At 35.5% G+C, this 16,210-nt stretch overlaps 1 protein-coding gene across 4 annotated transcripts in view; it reads left to right on the top strand.

The window, feature by feature from the left end:
• Window positions 1–14,233: 14,233 nt before the first annotated feature.
• LOC121415090 (unconventional myosin-IXAa-like) overlaps window positions 14,234–16,210 on the top strand; it is a 76,268-nt gene continuing 74,291 nt past the window's right edge. For 3 of the 4 annotated variants that reach the window (XM_041608174.1, XM_041608179.1, XM_041608178.1), the window contains exon 1: window positions 14,234–14,411. In XM_041608174.1, the coding sequence (XP_041464108.1) occupies window positions 14,316–14,411 (96 nt within the window). In that variant the 5' untranslated portion in view covers window positions 14,234–14,315. The remainder of the gene's footprint in view (window positions 14,412–16,210) is intronic. The other variant, XM_041608175.1, reaches the window with a different exon arrangement.

Raw genomic sequence — 16,210 nt, 5'->3', positions numbered from 1 at the left:
ACTTTGATTCTGAATGATGAAGCTCTAATGTGCAGCAACAAATTTTACATTTTAACAATTATATTGCAATAACTTATTCATTGCAACAGGTAGATAGGTTCCTAGTAATGAAGAAAGCATGGAGCCTTGAAGAAAGCAACTTCTATTAAAGGGGAAGTTCACCCTGAAGAAAACTTTGTTGTAAAAATAGCAGAAAAAATAGTAAAAAATATTGGTGAAGGTTTGAGGAAAATCCGTTAAAGAGTAAGAAAGTTATTAGAGTTCAAAGTTATGGATTTGTGACGTCATAAACGAGCCGCTGCCCCATGTGTTATGTAATATAAAATGCATGAATTTCAAATTTTGTATGGTTCCTGACGACTTAATTTTGTTTTCTATTCATGATCGGGTGTGAAGTGATTTGTCTATTGATATACAAAAGGTACAGTGAAAACCATTTTCAATTTTCTGAGAAAATGACATTTCATTGATTTTTTACCATTCGCTATGTAGGAATGCTGCTCGCATATGACGTCACAAATCAAATAATTGAAATTCTAATAACTTTTTAATCTTTTGATGAAATTTTCTCAAACCTTCAGCAATATTTTTATTATTTTTTTCTGCTATTTTTACAATAAACTTTTTGTCAGGGTGAACTTCCCCTTTAAAGGAATAGGGAAGTTTGCAGGTCTAGGCTTTAAGAAAATTGAATAATCCAACACCGTTACACGTACTCGATATATTTCTGTAAAAAAAACCCTCTCATACATGTATGTGGGTCTACATCATCCTGAGTTTGCCAGGTCTCAAGATTCTTTGTAAGTTTGTTCATACGGCTGCTCGTAACCACACTGCTCATTACTATACAAACAGCTTTGTGAAATGGCTCCCAAGATTGTAACCCGCATGGCGATGAATTCTATGTAATCCTGGGGAAGTTTTACATAACTGTTTGTAACTTGCGAGCGACCTTATGAAAGACTGGTGATCCTTGTGTTAAATTATATACATCAGGGGCCTGTCTTACAAAGAGTTGCGATTGATCGGATCAATCACAACTATGGAAGCCAGCAAAGTCAACATATGAAATGCATGTTTATTTAAAAAAAAAATCTAGATATGAATGTATATCCATAAAGTCATTGATTTCTTGACAATTTGGTGTGATCTCCTTTGTTTACAAAGGACATTTTGCAAAGTTCCTGTAGAAAAAATATGACACTGATGGATTTCCATAGAGTTATGATCCAATCCATCGCAAATCTTTGTAAGATGGGGCCCAAGTCCTTCGTTCAGTCATTCGTACAAACAGCTTTATGAAACACCCACTTCAGAAGATTGTTCTGAATGGGTTGCAGGATCAGATATAGCAGGATAATTTGATAAACTGGGCTGATGGAGATGGACCCTTCATGGTTTCTGTTCGATCAGAGGGGCAGGCTTGGCCTGGCTATTTATCAATTTTCATTTCAATTTTGCCTGGAAGTCCCAGAGCGTGTACCTACTTTTCAACAGCCGAATTATAATTCAGGATTGGGTGGACATCTGCAACATGTCTAGCTGCAGAGAGAAAATACAGACTGATGGGTGGCTATTTTAGAGAGTACTTAGTGTCAGAATGTTTAGCTTTTAGGCATCTGATGCCAAGGTTTGGATGTCTCCAAGATAGCTGTGATGTCTTTTCAGACGAGTGTCTTTAATGTTGTTCTCATGATTAATGTGAATGAACATGATTAGGCATGACAGTATAATGTTTCACTGAAAACAAACCTTTTGGCCAAAGTGTTGTGACACAATTTTCCCCTGTTTGCTGGGTTTGAATGCAAATCTTAAAGGTGCTCTGCTCTGTACGTAGATGCATTTTTGGACAAGAAAATGTATTTATTGGGCCTATACATCATATATTGTGATGGATAATTGTATTTCTCCTTTGACACCTGTAAATATTGGGCCCATTTGGCTCTTTCTGTCGACCAGCACTCTCTGCAACCATGGACCTACTACTCTGACAGAGTAGTAGGTCCATGCTGCAACCAATCTTGAACAATATAAAGCTGAGCCCATTATTACTAAGTACTCTTAAAGAGAAATTCCAGTAGTTGCAGTAAACACGGATTTCATGAGAAAGTCTTTAAAACCAGGCAGTATATCACCGAGGATCTAGATCTGTACAGTTACATAAACTGAACTTTGTGAAATCTTGAAATCTACGCTGAAAAATGTTCACACTGAAGATCACCAACACAGATAAGCGCATGTGGGACAGTGTATTATTATTGTTTTGAATGTTAATTGGCCCGACTCTTAACCCAAATCCTGTGCTTATTTGCTAATTTCTTAGCAACTACACAATTTCTTCGAGAATCCTTTGGCACATACTTCTTATTCATACAAACAGACACTTTGGTGGTCATTTCTTTGGATTCTGTACAAACTCATTTTGATATTGTTACCACAACTGACATTTACCTTTAATCAGCCATGTTTGCCAACACCATGGCATTTATCATGTCCACATTGATCATAAAGAAGATTTTAAGAAATAAACAGAAATACAAATTATGTTGCTTCTTGAAGAAAAGAGGGGGGGGGTGAAGTTGCATCTTGAGACCTGGGATCCTACTGTATCAAAGTGTACATTACATTCTGACCTCTACCAGATGAGTGGCGTGGATGTCGGCAATTAATGAATTAATTGAGGTTTGTCTTCCAATCGAGATGGCCAACTTGCATCATGCCCAAACTCTGTGAAGTCAGCCATCTACAAAGGATGAAATTCCATCTTATAAAGGTCAAGTTTGTTCAGAGAGGGAGTACACTGCCCAGTGTCAAAGAAAATGCAAAGGTCAAGTACATGTAGAAAATTTCATGTGAAATAAATTTTCACCCATAACTTACTTTAAAAATGGTGATTGATTTTGATTTGATTTATTTATTTAACCCTATCTAGGCCGGGGTATTTTGGGAGTTCCTATGGCCGGGGGGGGGGGCCTCCCAGGCCCCCCCCTAAGATCTCGGCCGTCGACCGCGCGATCGCGCCGAAAATTGGCACGCGGGTTGTCTGGGACATAATCTACAAGATTGTATAGTAATTTATTTCATGCGAATCGCTATTAAGTGATTATGCTAATTTATGCGTAATTAGTATGCGAAATCATACTTTTTCCTTTAACTCCCTAAATAAAGCTCCAAATGTACTAATTTTTGGTATAGAAACTCTTTGTGGTGTCCTTAGCAAGAATACATGAAAAAAATTGTGATATCAAATCATTTTCTTATGTATTATATTGTTTTTTGCAATTTCTTATGTATTTCTTTGTTTTTTGACCTTTTGTTTTTCATTGTTTTTTCAATGAAATTTGTTGGGGACTCTTCTGTGATCATAAAAATCATAACATGAATAAATTTAGACTAGCAAAACTAAAAATAATCATACATTTATGAAGTTTGGTTGAAAACACAATTTGCATTGACTTTGTACACGAAATCACGTTTTTGAGCAATTTTCGGTCTGACATGCACTTACATAATGTTGCGTAATTTCGGAACCACGTACCCGGGTGACGCAAAATTGGTCTCAAAAGTTGCGCAAGACTTGAAAGTAAAAACTCAGTGAGCGGCGCGGTCAAAAAATTTCGCACGGCGAAAATATCGCGCAATTCGTTGAGGGGGGCCTCCGAGGCCCCCCCGGCCTAGATAGGGTTAAACAAGGTAGAAAGCCTGCGATCAGCCAATGGCTGGTTTTCAGAGAGGCCGTGCAATATACAAACAATATAAAGAATAACAAATCATAACAAAGTAAAATAAGTAAAGCAAAAATCTATATACAAAAACAAAAAGGAGGATGAAACAAAACAAAACAGAAATAAAATCAATACAGAAGAACAAAATCAAAACAGGAAAAAAACAAAAACAAACACAATTGTAACAAAAATAAAAAGAAAGTTCGGTAAAAAAGGATGATCAAGACTTTTTCAATTTCAGATTCAAATGAATTTAGATTTGGTAAAGTGCGAATACGTTCTGCCAATGAATTAAAATCAAGAATGGCAGTCAAGAATGATAGTGATGATAATGATAATTCTGAAAATAATGATAAAAAACAATAATTGTAATAATAATCATAGGCATTTATATAGCGCCAACTATTGAGAAATAATCTACTCATATCTTCTGCCAAAGGACATCGAATCATGACTTACACTAGAAATTCGCGGAAAACCATCCTGAAACTAAACTCAGGAAGTATGGCAAATGCATCACACAGTTTAAGCCAGTATCGTTTCCCAGCCTTGTTTAATGATAAGGATTAAACCCTACATTTACACCTTTGTTATTCTCCCATTGGATTTCAATTAAACCTGACAAATCTGCTCCTCTGGTTCTTTGAGACTATTCGGATGGGATCCCTATCAAGTAATTCATGTGTTGGTGTATTGTTTTCTTAAAACTCAATAAAAAAACACTGCAATATGAAGTTTGTATTACAAAGTGAAGATAGATGGGCAATGTTTATAGTGGTACATATGGAATTTAATGCCAGATGTATTATCTCTGGATTAAGGATTGAAGTGCTGTGATTATAATTTGAAAAAGAAATTGAATTGTATTTTGACACAGTGACAGGTTCAATTCAATTCGGTTTATTAGATATAAAACAGAATACAATGCTGTAGTCCGAAGACTAATTGTGCAAAGTTTACATTGAATATTATTTACATTAGAAGAGTGTATATATATATATATAAAAAAATAAAAAAATAAATCACATATAAATGAGAAACAGTTGGTTGATTGAGTCATGCATATTAAAAAGTGAGATTTCAGTAGATAATAGTACTAGCGTGGGATTCAATTAATTGTGTATTGGGGGGAAAACTGTTTTAAACTTAAAATCATACAACAAAAAGTCAGAAAAATAATTCAGATTTGATTTCTATTATGAAGTTATGAAATAAAGATTTAGAATCCAGTTATTGCAACATTGGGGGAAAACTGTTTTAAACTTTAAATCATACAACAAAAAGGTCAGAAAAATAATTCAGATTTGATTTATATTATGAAGTTATGAAATAAAGATTTAGAATCCAGTTATTGCAACATAATTAATCATAGTTATAGAACATTTAAATAAAAAAAACACACAACCTTTGAGATATGAAGTCCATTAAGAATGGAAAAGAGATTACTTTGGGGTATGGGATTGAGGCTGATAAAATAATTCATGATAATCCTAAAGAAAATCAAAATTGACAAATAATGAAAATTAATACATGCATACAAATTAAAAATCATTCACTTTATAGTATTTTATACTTCGCGGGAAATAACTTTGATAAGTGCTGCTTTGCCTGCTTATTTCACTGTAGCCCTTTGTGTAGCCTGGCGAGGTATATGTACATTGTACAATGCCCATACCAGCAAAAGTTTTATACTGCAAGGCTAGAAGCCCATAATTTCTTTAGTATATTTTCACAGGAGAGGAAGAATGTTTCATCCAGTGATGAGCTAAATCTGATGAATTTGCATTACCTAGGGCCGTTGCGTAAAAATTTTTAACCTGAGAAAACTCAGGTTGTTTCTACCAGAGGCTTTGCCCTGTGTTAAAGTCAATGGCAGAAATAAGACTATAAACCTTAGTATTCAGTTTTTACCAGAGTTTTCTCAGGTATAAAATTTTATGCAACGGGCCCCTTGTGTTCATCGATTTATTTGCTTGATACTGCTTGATTTACATGTAGACTGCTTCTCAGCGAAACAACTTTTGAAGTTTGAACCATGATTTTAATCGTGAAAGTGGGATATAATTTTTGGCCATTTGTTTGATTACAAAAAAAATTATTATTTAAAAAATGTTTTTATGTACATTTATTTAAATAAATACATAAACACTGTTCATTTGTCTATAATAAACTTGGGTCAAAAAAGATATGACTGTACATGCATAGACATTTTGAATTATTGATACACTGGCTAATAATCATCTGACTAGTGACATTTTTCTTCATTTGGCAGGGCCATTAACCTACGTGTACCTCACTCTACCCAGGGGATAAAATGGGCACCACACAAGCCTATCTTTAATAGGAAGAAATTCCTTGAATGATATTTAGGCCTACTACATGTTAGCAAACCTGCAGCTGAATAATCATACTGCTTCTAGAATTTGTAAGAACGCACACTGTAAAAAACACTATTTAAAATATTCAGCATGTTGTTTATAAAACCCATCACTCTTAAGAATCTATTCAAAGTTTTAAATGAGTTTTTTTTTAGTTTTAACAAGTTATAAATGTTTGAATAATGTTTTTTTTATCATCATGATTGCTTTTCTCCCATCTGAACACCCACATATCTGACTGAGCTTAGCTTTCATCTTGGCTTGTGGGTTCATCTCTGTTTTTGTACCTATCATATGGAGTATGAAAGCAATTTCAGGATCATTACATACAGATGATTTATTATGGGTGTCCATGCTTTGTAAAGAAATAGCATGTATAATGATAGAAAAGAAAACATAATTTGTTAAAGGACAAGTCCACCCTAACAAAAAATTGATTTGAATAAAAAGAGAAAAAAATATAACTAGCATAACACTGAAAATTTCATCAAAGTTGGATGTAAAATAAGAAAGTAATGACATTTTAAAGTTTCGTTTAATTTCACAAAACAGTTCTACGCACATCCTGGTCGGTATGCAAATGAGGAGACTGTTGACATAATCCACTCACTATTTATTTTGTATTTTATGAATTATGAAATAATTTTCTCCTCATTGTCAAGTGAAATAACGATTACTTCCTCCCTGAACATCTAGAATTAGCATTGTTTAATACTATGTGTTTGAGCCAAGTTGATCCTTAATGTCAAATCTGTAAAAAAAATGAAATATTGTATAATTCAAACAAGAAAAAACAAAGAAATAGTGAGTGATGGACATCATCGATTGACTCTTTTGCATGACACTGAGTTGTGCATATTACTGTTATATAAAAAATAAGCAAAACTTTTAACTTTCTTATTTCATATTCGATTTTGATGAAATTTTCAGTGTTTATGCTAGTTTGATTTTTCTCTATTTATTCAAATCAACGTTTTTCTGGGGTGGACTTGACCTTTAATGAGATGAGCACAAAGCCAATTTACTTTTGTCTCCTATTTGTACATGATAGTAATTTGATATTGGTGTTGGAGTGAGAGGCATCCGTCTATGGTGGCCTTCGATGGTCATATAAAGTTATAATATTAAATCTTACAAATATCAGTAAGAGAATGTACAAAGTTGTCATTATTAGTGCAGTATTCCGTGCGTATTAAGTTTTTGCACTGATATTGAAAAGTAATATTCATACACATCTCGTTGTCAAATGTCAATAAATATGATTGGCAAATTGTTGCATTAATACGCCTACACCTCTTTTAAGATTTCAGTTGATGATTTAATTAATTATCCCGTATTCAATTAATATCCCGAAGGGTATGTTTCGGGGCAGTGTGAATGCAGGAATAATTAATGGGTATTTTTTAGCCTAAAAAAGTTCTGGTAATATAACAGGGTCTCGAGGCGGTTTGAAACCACCTACTAGGCGGTTTCAAACCGCCTCGATCACAAGAATCCCCGTTAAATTACGAGAACTTTTTTAGGCTGAAAAATACCCGTTAATTATTCCTGCATTCACACCGCCCTGAAACATATCCTTCGGGATAAGTTCCTGAAGTTACAAGCATGCGCAGTATGGTCTGATAAGCAGGCAAGGCGCGAGATTCAAAATCACTAGCCCAGCACGACGACCAACGACACGCTGAGCTAAAAGTTCCCGTAATTTGCTTTCACATTGCCAAAATACCTGCGACCTTGGAATAATCCCCGCGAAAGTTCTCGTAATTTCGCCAAGTACCTACTATTTAGCGGGTATTTTCTTTCGTGGAGATTACGCGTAGTTTGCTTTCACATTACCAAAATACCTGGTATTTTCTGATCGGGGTAAATTTCCCGATCAGAGAATACCTGGAACTGGCGAACTTCGAGGCGGTCTGAAACCACCTACTGATACTAAAATTTCAAGTACTTTCTTTCTGAGTTTTTGTATTGTTCACTACAACTTCTTGAGGTTTGTTTTAAACTTTCACCGGCTAGATCCGGACTCTCATTGCTGTCCGTACAAGGATAAGAACTGGATGTCCCTTTATCGGTTTTATATTCAAAGACATTAATGAATGTTGTCCTGCTGTTGGATGAGATAGTGTGGAACGCGCTGTCCAGCAAGCTATGCTCGAGCCCTCCTGCTGTCAGTTGGTTTTTGTGGTCCCCACTCCTGTCCCTCTCAGCTATACCATTTAAGTGATTCTAACAGGATTAAATATTAGGTTTCCTGGTTGTGCATCTTATCACAGTGATACCAGAGTCCTATGGCAGTTTCTCATGATTTCCAATGTAATCTCACTTTTAAAGATAAATTCCAGTTCTGGTAACATCTCAAAATGACTTTTTACAGAATCTAATATAATGACCACCCAAGTGTCTATTTGTATGAATAAAAAATATGTGCCAAAGGATTCTGGAAGAAATTGTGTAATTGCTGAGAAATAAGCAAAATAAGCGCGGATTCGGTCACTTGCGTCAGATCGTTATTCCAGCAATAATATTACACTGTCCCACGTGTGCCTACATGTATCTGTGTTGGCGATCTTCAGTGTGATCGTATTTCAGCTTAGATTTTATGATTTCACAAAGTTCAGTTTATGTAACTGGACCAGATCTAGATCCACAATGAGTCATACTTAACCTTGGTTTTACAGACTTTCTCACGAAATTAGTGTTTTACTCATAATTCTTTTATATACCTTTAATGTCCACTGAATCTAGACATAGATGCAAAAAGATATCAAATACTATATTATACATGATTATGTGACATTTGTGGGGAAAGTTCATGGGGGGGTGACACAACAGACCCCGCCCCCCCTTCCCTACCGGAACAATAGGTTCACTGCCTGAATGTACATGTACGCCAGTGGATATGAACATCTATCTGTTTTTAAATGGATGTAAACTTGATGCCTCTTCTCTAATTACATCACGGAACTTGCGTCAGTCATGATAAAATGGAAAATGAAGAGATCAACTTCCTGAATGTACCATATGGAATTCATTAAAAAGTGGAATTAGAAGTTGGACATTTTCATCTAGAATATACAGTGCGTATCAAAAAAAAGTTTACACTTTGAAAAAGCCCTGGGAATTTAAAAATATACAACATGCGGGTAAGTTTTGCACGTATAATCTTGGGTTTGGGTCTCATCTATCCAATAAAAGTAAAAGTTTTGTCAGAATGTTACACTTGAGTGAGCACTGTCCATTTCTGTAAAGCTCGCAGAAATCTGTTTGCGCAGAAATGCTTGTTTTCATGCTGTGTCAAGGGGAAAGGGCGAAATCAAACTTACCCTACGAAACATTTATCATACATTTCCCTTGCACTTTTAGTCAATTGAAATAAAACGGATACATTCCAGCATTTTGCAACAATTTTGCCACCCATAGTGAAATTTCAACTCTTATTAAGCACAACCTTTACCCTATTTGTGCCAGCTGGATCTGAGGACATAACTGAATCTGAAGAAAAGTTTATATCAGACATCTCCAGCATTTTTTCACTAAGTTTTTATCATTGAAAGTGGGTTTACATTTCATTTTTCATTTAATACTTGTTTCTCCAAACTTTTCTCAATTTTAGCAATGATAAACATAATGAAAATCAAGCTTAAGCCATTCCATGTAAATCACACCTCAGTGTAAAGCAAATATCGTCACGATGGGCTCGGTGTGTGGGGGAGTGGGGTAGGGCAAAATGCACTCTTCGAAGTGTTTTGGGCAAGGAAACAAGTCTAACAAAGTAGAAGATATCTTCAAATCAATTTTACTAGCTAAATTCCATGTGTTCTTTATGATTACTGTCTACTTTTATTCGCATAACTATTTCAATGTTCTGCGCAAATCATTTTTCACTAACTTTTCAAAAGTAAGTGGTGCTCACTCAAGCGGAAATATTTTTTGACAGTTATATCGTTATTTACTTTAATGGACCTGTACCAATGTTAAAATGTGGAAAAATCTTCAGGATATTACAAATGCATAGTTTTACAGGATTTTTTCAAAGTGTAAACTTTTTTTTGATACGCACTGTAGAATTGTAATTATGTATGATGGCGCATTATTTTGTAAAGGCTAACAGATTACATCAACTATTAACTATTTTTTTCGCATAGATTTAGATTATTCATTGAAATTAGAGTTGAGATTCCAGGTTGACCAGAGCATGTTACGTAAACACTGAAAACTGCTGTCTGAAAATTTAAAAACAAAATGTGAATATTTGTAAATTCTAAATGAAAATGGAATTTGACACCTCAAACAATAATAATATCTACATGGATATGTTCCTTTTGTGCATTTTGACAGTAATTTCAAGTACCAGGGTACGTAAAAATTGTGATATCCATATTTATGTGTACTATCCTTGTACAGTATCCCTGTGGGCTGTTCATGAAGTCCAGATTTTAGGAAATATGATTTTTATCTTACAGGAAAGCTTTGCAATCATTGGTGGACATATATTCAGGAAGCGGGGGTTTGTACAGGGATGGAATTATCCCAGCAATTTCCTTCGATTTGTTTTCCTTTCTCTTTTTCTTTGATATATTACAGTCTGTACAATTATGTGTAAGCTCGCTTCTAATTCATGTATATCCTTTGCAGTATGTGAAGTTTTGGATTCAGCTTTGTTTAACATTTATGGATGTGTTTTATTGGAGCTCAGTATAGGTATGAGATGTTTTTTTTTAAGACTTGTGATAATTATGCTTGTTTATGAACAGTGATTCAGCATAATTACCCTGGCTTTTAAATAGTGGAGCAGCTGTTACGAACACTGCATTTCCTACCAGTTACCCAATCACCTCACCTTGGTTGAGTGTAGCACAGTTTGGATAAATATCTTGCTGTAAAGGAAAACACGCCATGATTTATGTTCATTTCAATTGAAATAGAAATTCAATTCAAATTCAATTTGATTTGGTAGATGATGAATCATAGTTTTGATAGGGAACTTAAATTTGGAAAAGCATGTCTTTAGGTGGTTTCAGACCGCCTCGAAGTTCGTCAGTTCCAGGTATTCTCTGATCGGGAAATTTACCCCGATCAGAAAATACCAGGTATTTTGGTAATGTGAAAGCAAACTACGCGTAATTTCCCCGAAAGAAAATACCCGCTAAATAGTAGGTACTTGGCGAAATTACGAGAACTCTCGCGGGGATTTTCCATGGTCGCGGGTACTTTGGCAATGTGAAAGCAAATTACGGGAACTTTTAGCCCAGCGTGTCGTTGGGCGCAGCGGCGTGGGTGGCTGCTGGGCTAGTGATTTTGAATCTCGTGCCTTGCCTGCTTATCAGACCATACTGCGCATGCTCGTAACTTCGGGAACTTATCCCGAAGGATGTGTTTCGGGGCGGTGTGAATGCAGGAATAATTAACGTTAAAAAGTTCTCGTAATTTAGCAGGGATTCTTGTGATCGAGGCGGTTTGAAACCACCTTTTTTCATACAGAGTCCCCATTATTTGTTTTCTCTCATTTGCAATTGGTACATGTACAGCAGAAGAAATCTGAGGAGTCCTGTGGACGAACTGGAATATCAGTTAGCCGTGACAATGCCAAAGTTGCCAATTTGTTATCATAAAATACATTTTAATCTTAAGGCGTTACTGCACCAGCCCGAGTTCGCTCAATCTCGAGATTTAGCCCGATCGGCCCTCTTCACGATTAATCTCGAGATTCAAGAAAGCCCGTCTCCACCATCGCAAAAAGAGCGATTCTTGCTCGAGCGAGGCATCGATGCATTATAGTCTGACACTATGAATAAATAATCCCGAGTGCGTCTGCACCTGCAAATTAGCGGGATAATTCGTAAAATAACCCGCTATTTTGCAAATAATCCCAAGTTGACTTGGGATTGCAGTCTCAAGATTATTCCTACCAACTAGTGCGATAATTGCGTTACCATTACAAATAATCTCAAGATTGTTCAGATCGGCATAATTTGCCGGATCAGTAATAGCACGCTAATTTGAAAAATCAGGCTGGTGCAGACGGCCCTATAGAGGAATTTTGGAGGTGGAAAATTAATGACATTATGCAGGTGAGAAAGAGTGGGATTGAGTTACTACAGGTTTGTGCAATCTCCATATCACTCTACGCAATAGCCCCATCCCCATTGTTTCAGTTAATTTCATGAAATTCAATTTAATTCTCTGATGCTTTGTACATTACCTGGAATATAATATGATTTTAGTTCTAACCACAGGAATTCAACACTACATACTTGTTTAATGTAATTAACGAAGTTAATAGGAAAATAATGTAAGAAAAGATAATTTTGACTGTTGCAGTTTGATGAAGTTTTTCCCAGTCCATTAAAGACCCCATATTATTTTGAATTTCTGATCATTCTTTCATGTGGAATACCTCAAAAGAGCTGTTTGATTTTTCACTTTAAACAAAAGCTTCATCAAATTGCCTCCATGTACAGTATTATCTATACGACTCTTATCACATTAATGCTGCATATTACTAGAAGTTCATGGAGGAATTAACTGCTTTACATGAACCAACATTGCTAATCTCCATATTATTTAAATCTGTCTGTGTTGTTTCATTTTTTTCAAAAGGCATTTTCATACTGATGACACACACATGACCGGTTTGTTTTGTCAGATATGGTATGCAGTCATCAAACCTAATGGTATAATCTGCTCTTCATTGTTAAAAGGAAGCAACACTTGATTTGATAAAACAGGGTTTTTGTTCACATATGACACTTTTAAGACATTTCACATAAACTTGACCTTTGGTTTATTAAGTCAGTAGAAGTTCAGTTTTTACTTTAACAATTTTTTTTTTCAAATTTGTTTCGTAAATAGTTGTCTTATGTAGTTTCACAGTATAGCTTGTATGGTTACTCCTAGTCTTCAGGCACATACCCTCAGTTGTTTTTTGAATTTTCAAAGTGTATAATGTAGAGTCTGAAGTGAGACTAGATTCATGCAGCTGGCTCTTATTTGCCACAGACAGAGAGTTTGGTACCTAGTCTTTATCACTCTAGACATGGTATAATGGATAAAACTGTCAAATATGAGTCTGCGCTTGCAGACTAATTTGCCCTAGTGATTTTGGGCACGCAGTGGGAATGGAAAATATTTATGCATTCATCAAGAAGACTAATGGAGTTGCATCCTTTTGTCATTGTATAATTTAAATAGCATGCCATTTAATCTCCCTCAATCTCGTGTCTCCATATTGGTTTTGAGAGTGTGATTGCAATTAAGTGTAGTTTGTCAACCCAACCAAGTTTTTCTTTGAAAATTACTGCATGTTTTGCACCCCCCCTCTGAAAAAAAAATAGAATCAAGATGAACATTGTCTGTGCAGATCTAGCCAAGTATCCAGGGTAGGCACATTCCAAGCAATAATTTGCTTTAAAATAATGGTACATTAATTTTCATAAGAAATGCAATATTTGAGAAATGAAGTATTTCAGTGATTTGTATGAAGTTTAGCATTGTTTATCAATGTTTATCATTTTATATGTACATATGTAGGCCTATATATATGCTATTCTACACCTACATTCAATGTCATGGATTGAAAAGTACAACAAATTCATGTTTTACTGTATGAGAGATAAAAAGAAGAAAAGGAGATGAAAGGCTGAAATATAAAGAAGGGAACAGAAAGGACAGATGAACTGGCAATATTCATTCCATGTCAATGACATGTACACACTTATTTAAACATTTTATTACGACTTTACGTTACATAAGGTCTACATGCTAGTTCTACACCTACATGTACTTTCACTGGCGAATACAGAAATAAGCTTTTATATTGAAAAGAATAACCCCCAAATAGGCTCTATTGAAAAGAATAACAAAATTCCCATTTTGCTGGATCCCATTGATGAGAAATGGAGCAGGTATAATGTCAGGCAATCAATATATTCTATGCAAAATATTCCTCCCCCCTCGCACAATATCAATACCAGTCCATGAGGGATGTCTGTGTCTGGCATGTTCATTATCATGCGCTCCCACACACACACACACACACTTTTTGGAATACAGAGCTCTCTACTAGCTCCGTTTTGAATGAATGGGGAGAGAGTTGAGAGGCGGTGTGGTTGTGCAGTCTCGCCTCGTCAGTGGATGTATGCGGCGGACGGTGGGAAGATGCCTTCGTCCGATTTGGGAGGTTTGGGCTATTATTATTAAAGTGGCTTTGTGAATGATGTTCGTGAAGCAGGAGGAGGAGGAGGATGTGTATGACAATGGGTGTCAGTGTCTGTTGTGTCGGCATCAGTGCTCTCGAGATTTGGCTCAAGTAAGTAGATTATTGATTATGAGCATTGACTCCATGATTCTGGGGTGAGGTTTAGTGGTACGTGTTTATCCATCTGCATCTTATTACTTTGCATAGGAATGTATGCCTATCAGATATGTAAGTAATGTACGGTAGCGTACTAACGCAGGATATTGAAACGGTTACATGGCTAAGATAGGCAATTCTGCATTTTTATATTTTTCCTTTCTGTAAATACTTGTACATGTATCTCACATTGATGACCATTGTTATATTGATATTTGCTGCCCTCAAACGATCGATGGGACTTGACTCTAATGAAGAAAATAGATTGAATATTGAACAGTACCCTACTTTCATTTCTCATGAATTTCTTTTAAAGTGTGCTGAATAAATTTGGAAATTCAAAGATATTGTGAAGATATGGAAAAGATCAGTGTATCTTTGAAAAAAAAAGCCAAAATTGCCTTCATGAATATGTTATTTTTATGTCATTCATTATACATGTCTTTAATCTCTTTAGTTTCATGGTAATGCTTCTCCCTGAGCATAGAAAAATGGTTGATAATAAGCACAGGGACCAAATATATCCATGGCCTAGTATTAGAGGGCACCGAAGCCAGTCAAACGGGCATACATACATGTATCCATGGCCTAATGAGTAGTCCTTAGATTAATTTAAGCCCCAGGCTGGCCTGGTATTCAATTCAAAACTTAAGTTTTACTTAGTATTTTGTTTAAGTTAAGTACTTATTAACATCTTTGGTATTGAATTGTATTTTTGAGTGTAGTCTTTTGCGTAAATCTAAAGTTGCTGCCTAAATGCATAGGTGGCGGAAGTGTGGGGGGGTGGGGGGTCCTGTCCCCCCTTAGTTTGAGGTGGAGGGGACGGACCCCCCTAAAATTACTGTTGATAATCTTTTTTTTTTTGCTCGTCAATTTTGTTTCCTGCATCTCCCTAAATTCAGGTAGGCCCCCCCTAAAATTTTTGTGGTTCCCCTTAAATTTTGGTCGATTACTTTTTTTTTTGCTTGTCCAATTTTTTACCTGTGCCCATCCCAAAATTTCAGGTGGACCCCCCCCTAAATTTTTTGGCTTCCGCCACCAATGCTTAAATGGGCATATGCTGTCCACCCAGTGGATACATACATGTACATTGCACATTATTTTAAAGCATTTTGTTTAGCCAAGTAAAATGTTACATAAAATAATGATATTCATTAAATTGAATACCAGCCCTGGTATTTAATGATTATTTTCATAGATTTATACAAACTTAATTATTGTCTAGATTTAAATCATTGTTGGGAATGGAAACATTCTTTGATTGTTGGATTGTCGTTCATATGCAGCTGAATTGAAAGTCGAACAAAGTAGAAAACTAGAAATCAGTACTTCCTGTATATTGTAATAATAACTAGAACTAACACACTCTGTGATTGATATTTCAAACAATGCGATTCTATAAACTGTTTGTGGATTGTAGGTCTGTGTACAGCAATACATACGTACTTCCTTATTATTGTAGTCAATAGGATAGACATTGTGAGTACTCTATGACTATATCTGATGGATAATCTATGACTAAAATAATATGCTAGAAATGTGTGACTGAATACGAATAGGAACAAAAAAGTATTTTTGATGCAACATGAAATACTAGTAATGGGCTTTTAAAGGTAAATGGTAACGATATCAAAATGAGTTCGTACAGAATCCAATGAAATGACCACCAAAGTGTCTGTTTGTATAACTATAAATAAAGAATATGTGCCAAAGGATTCTGGAAGAAATTGTGTAATTGCTGAGAAATTAGCAAA

This window comes from Lytechinus variegatus, chromosome 5, assembly GCF_018143015.1.
Source record: "Lytechinus variegatus isolate NC3 chromosome 5, Lvar_3.0, whole genome shotgun sequence".
In the NCBI taxonomy this organism is placed as follows: Eukaryota; Metazoa; Echinodermata; class Echinoidea; order Temnopleuroida; family Toxopneustidae; genus Lytechinus; species Lytechinus variegatus.
Note: the sequence above shows the minus strand (reverse complement) of the source record. Positions and strands in the feature narration are given on the sequence as shown.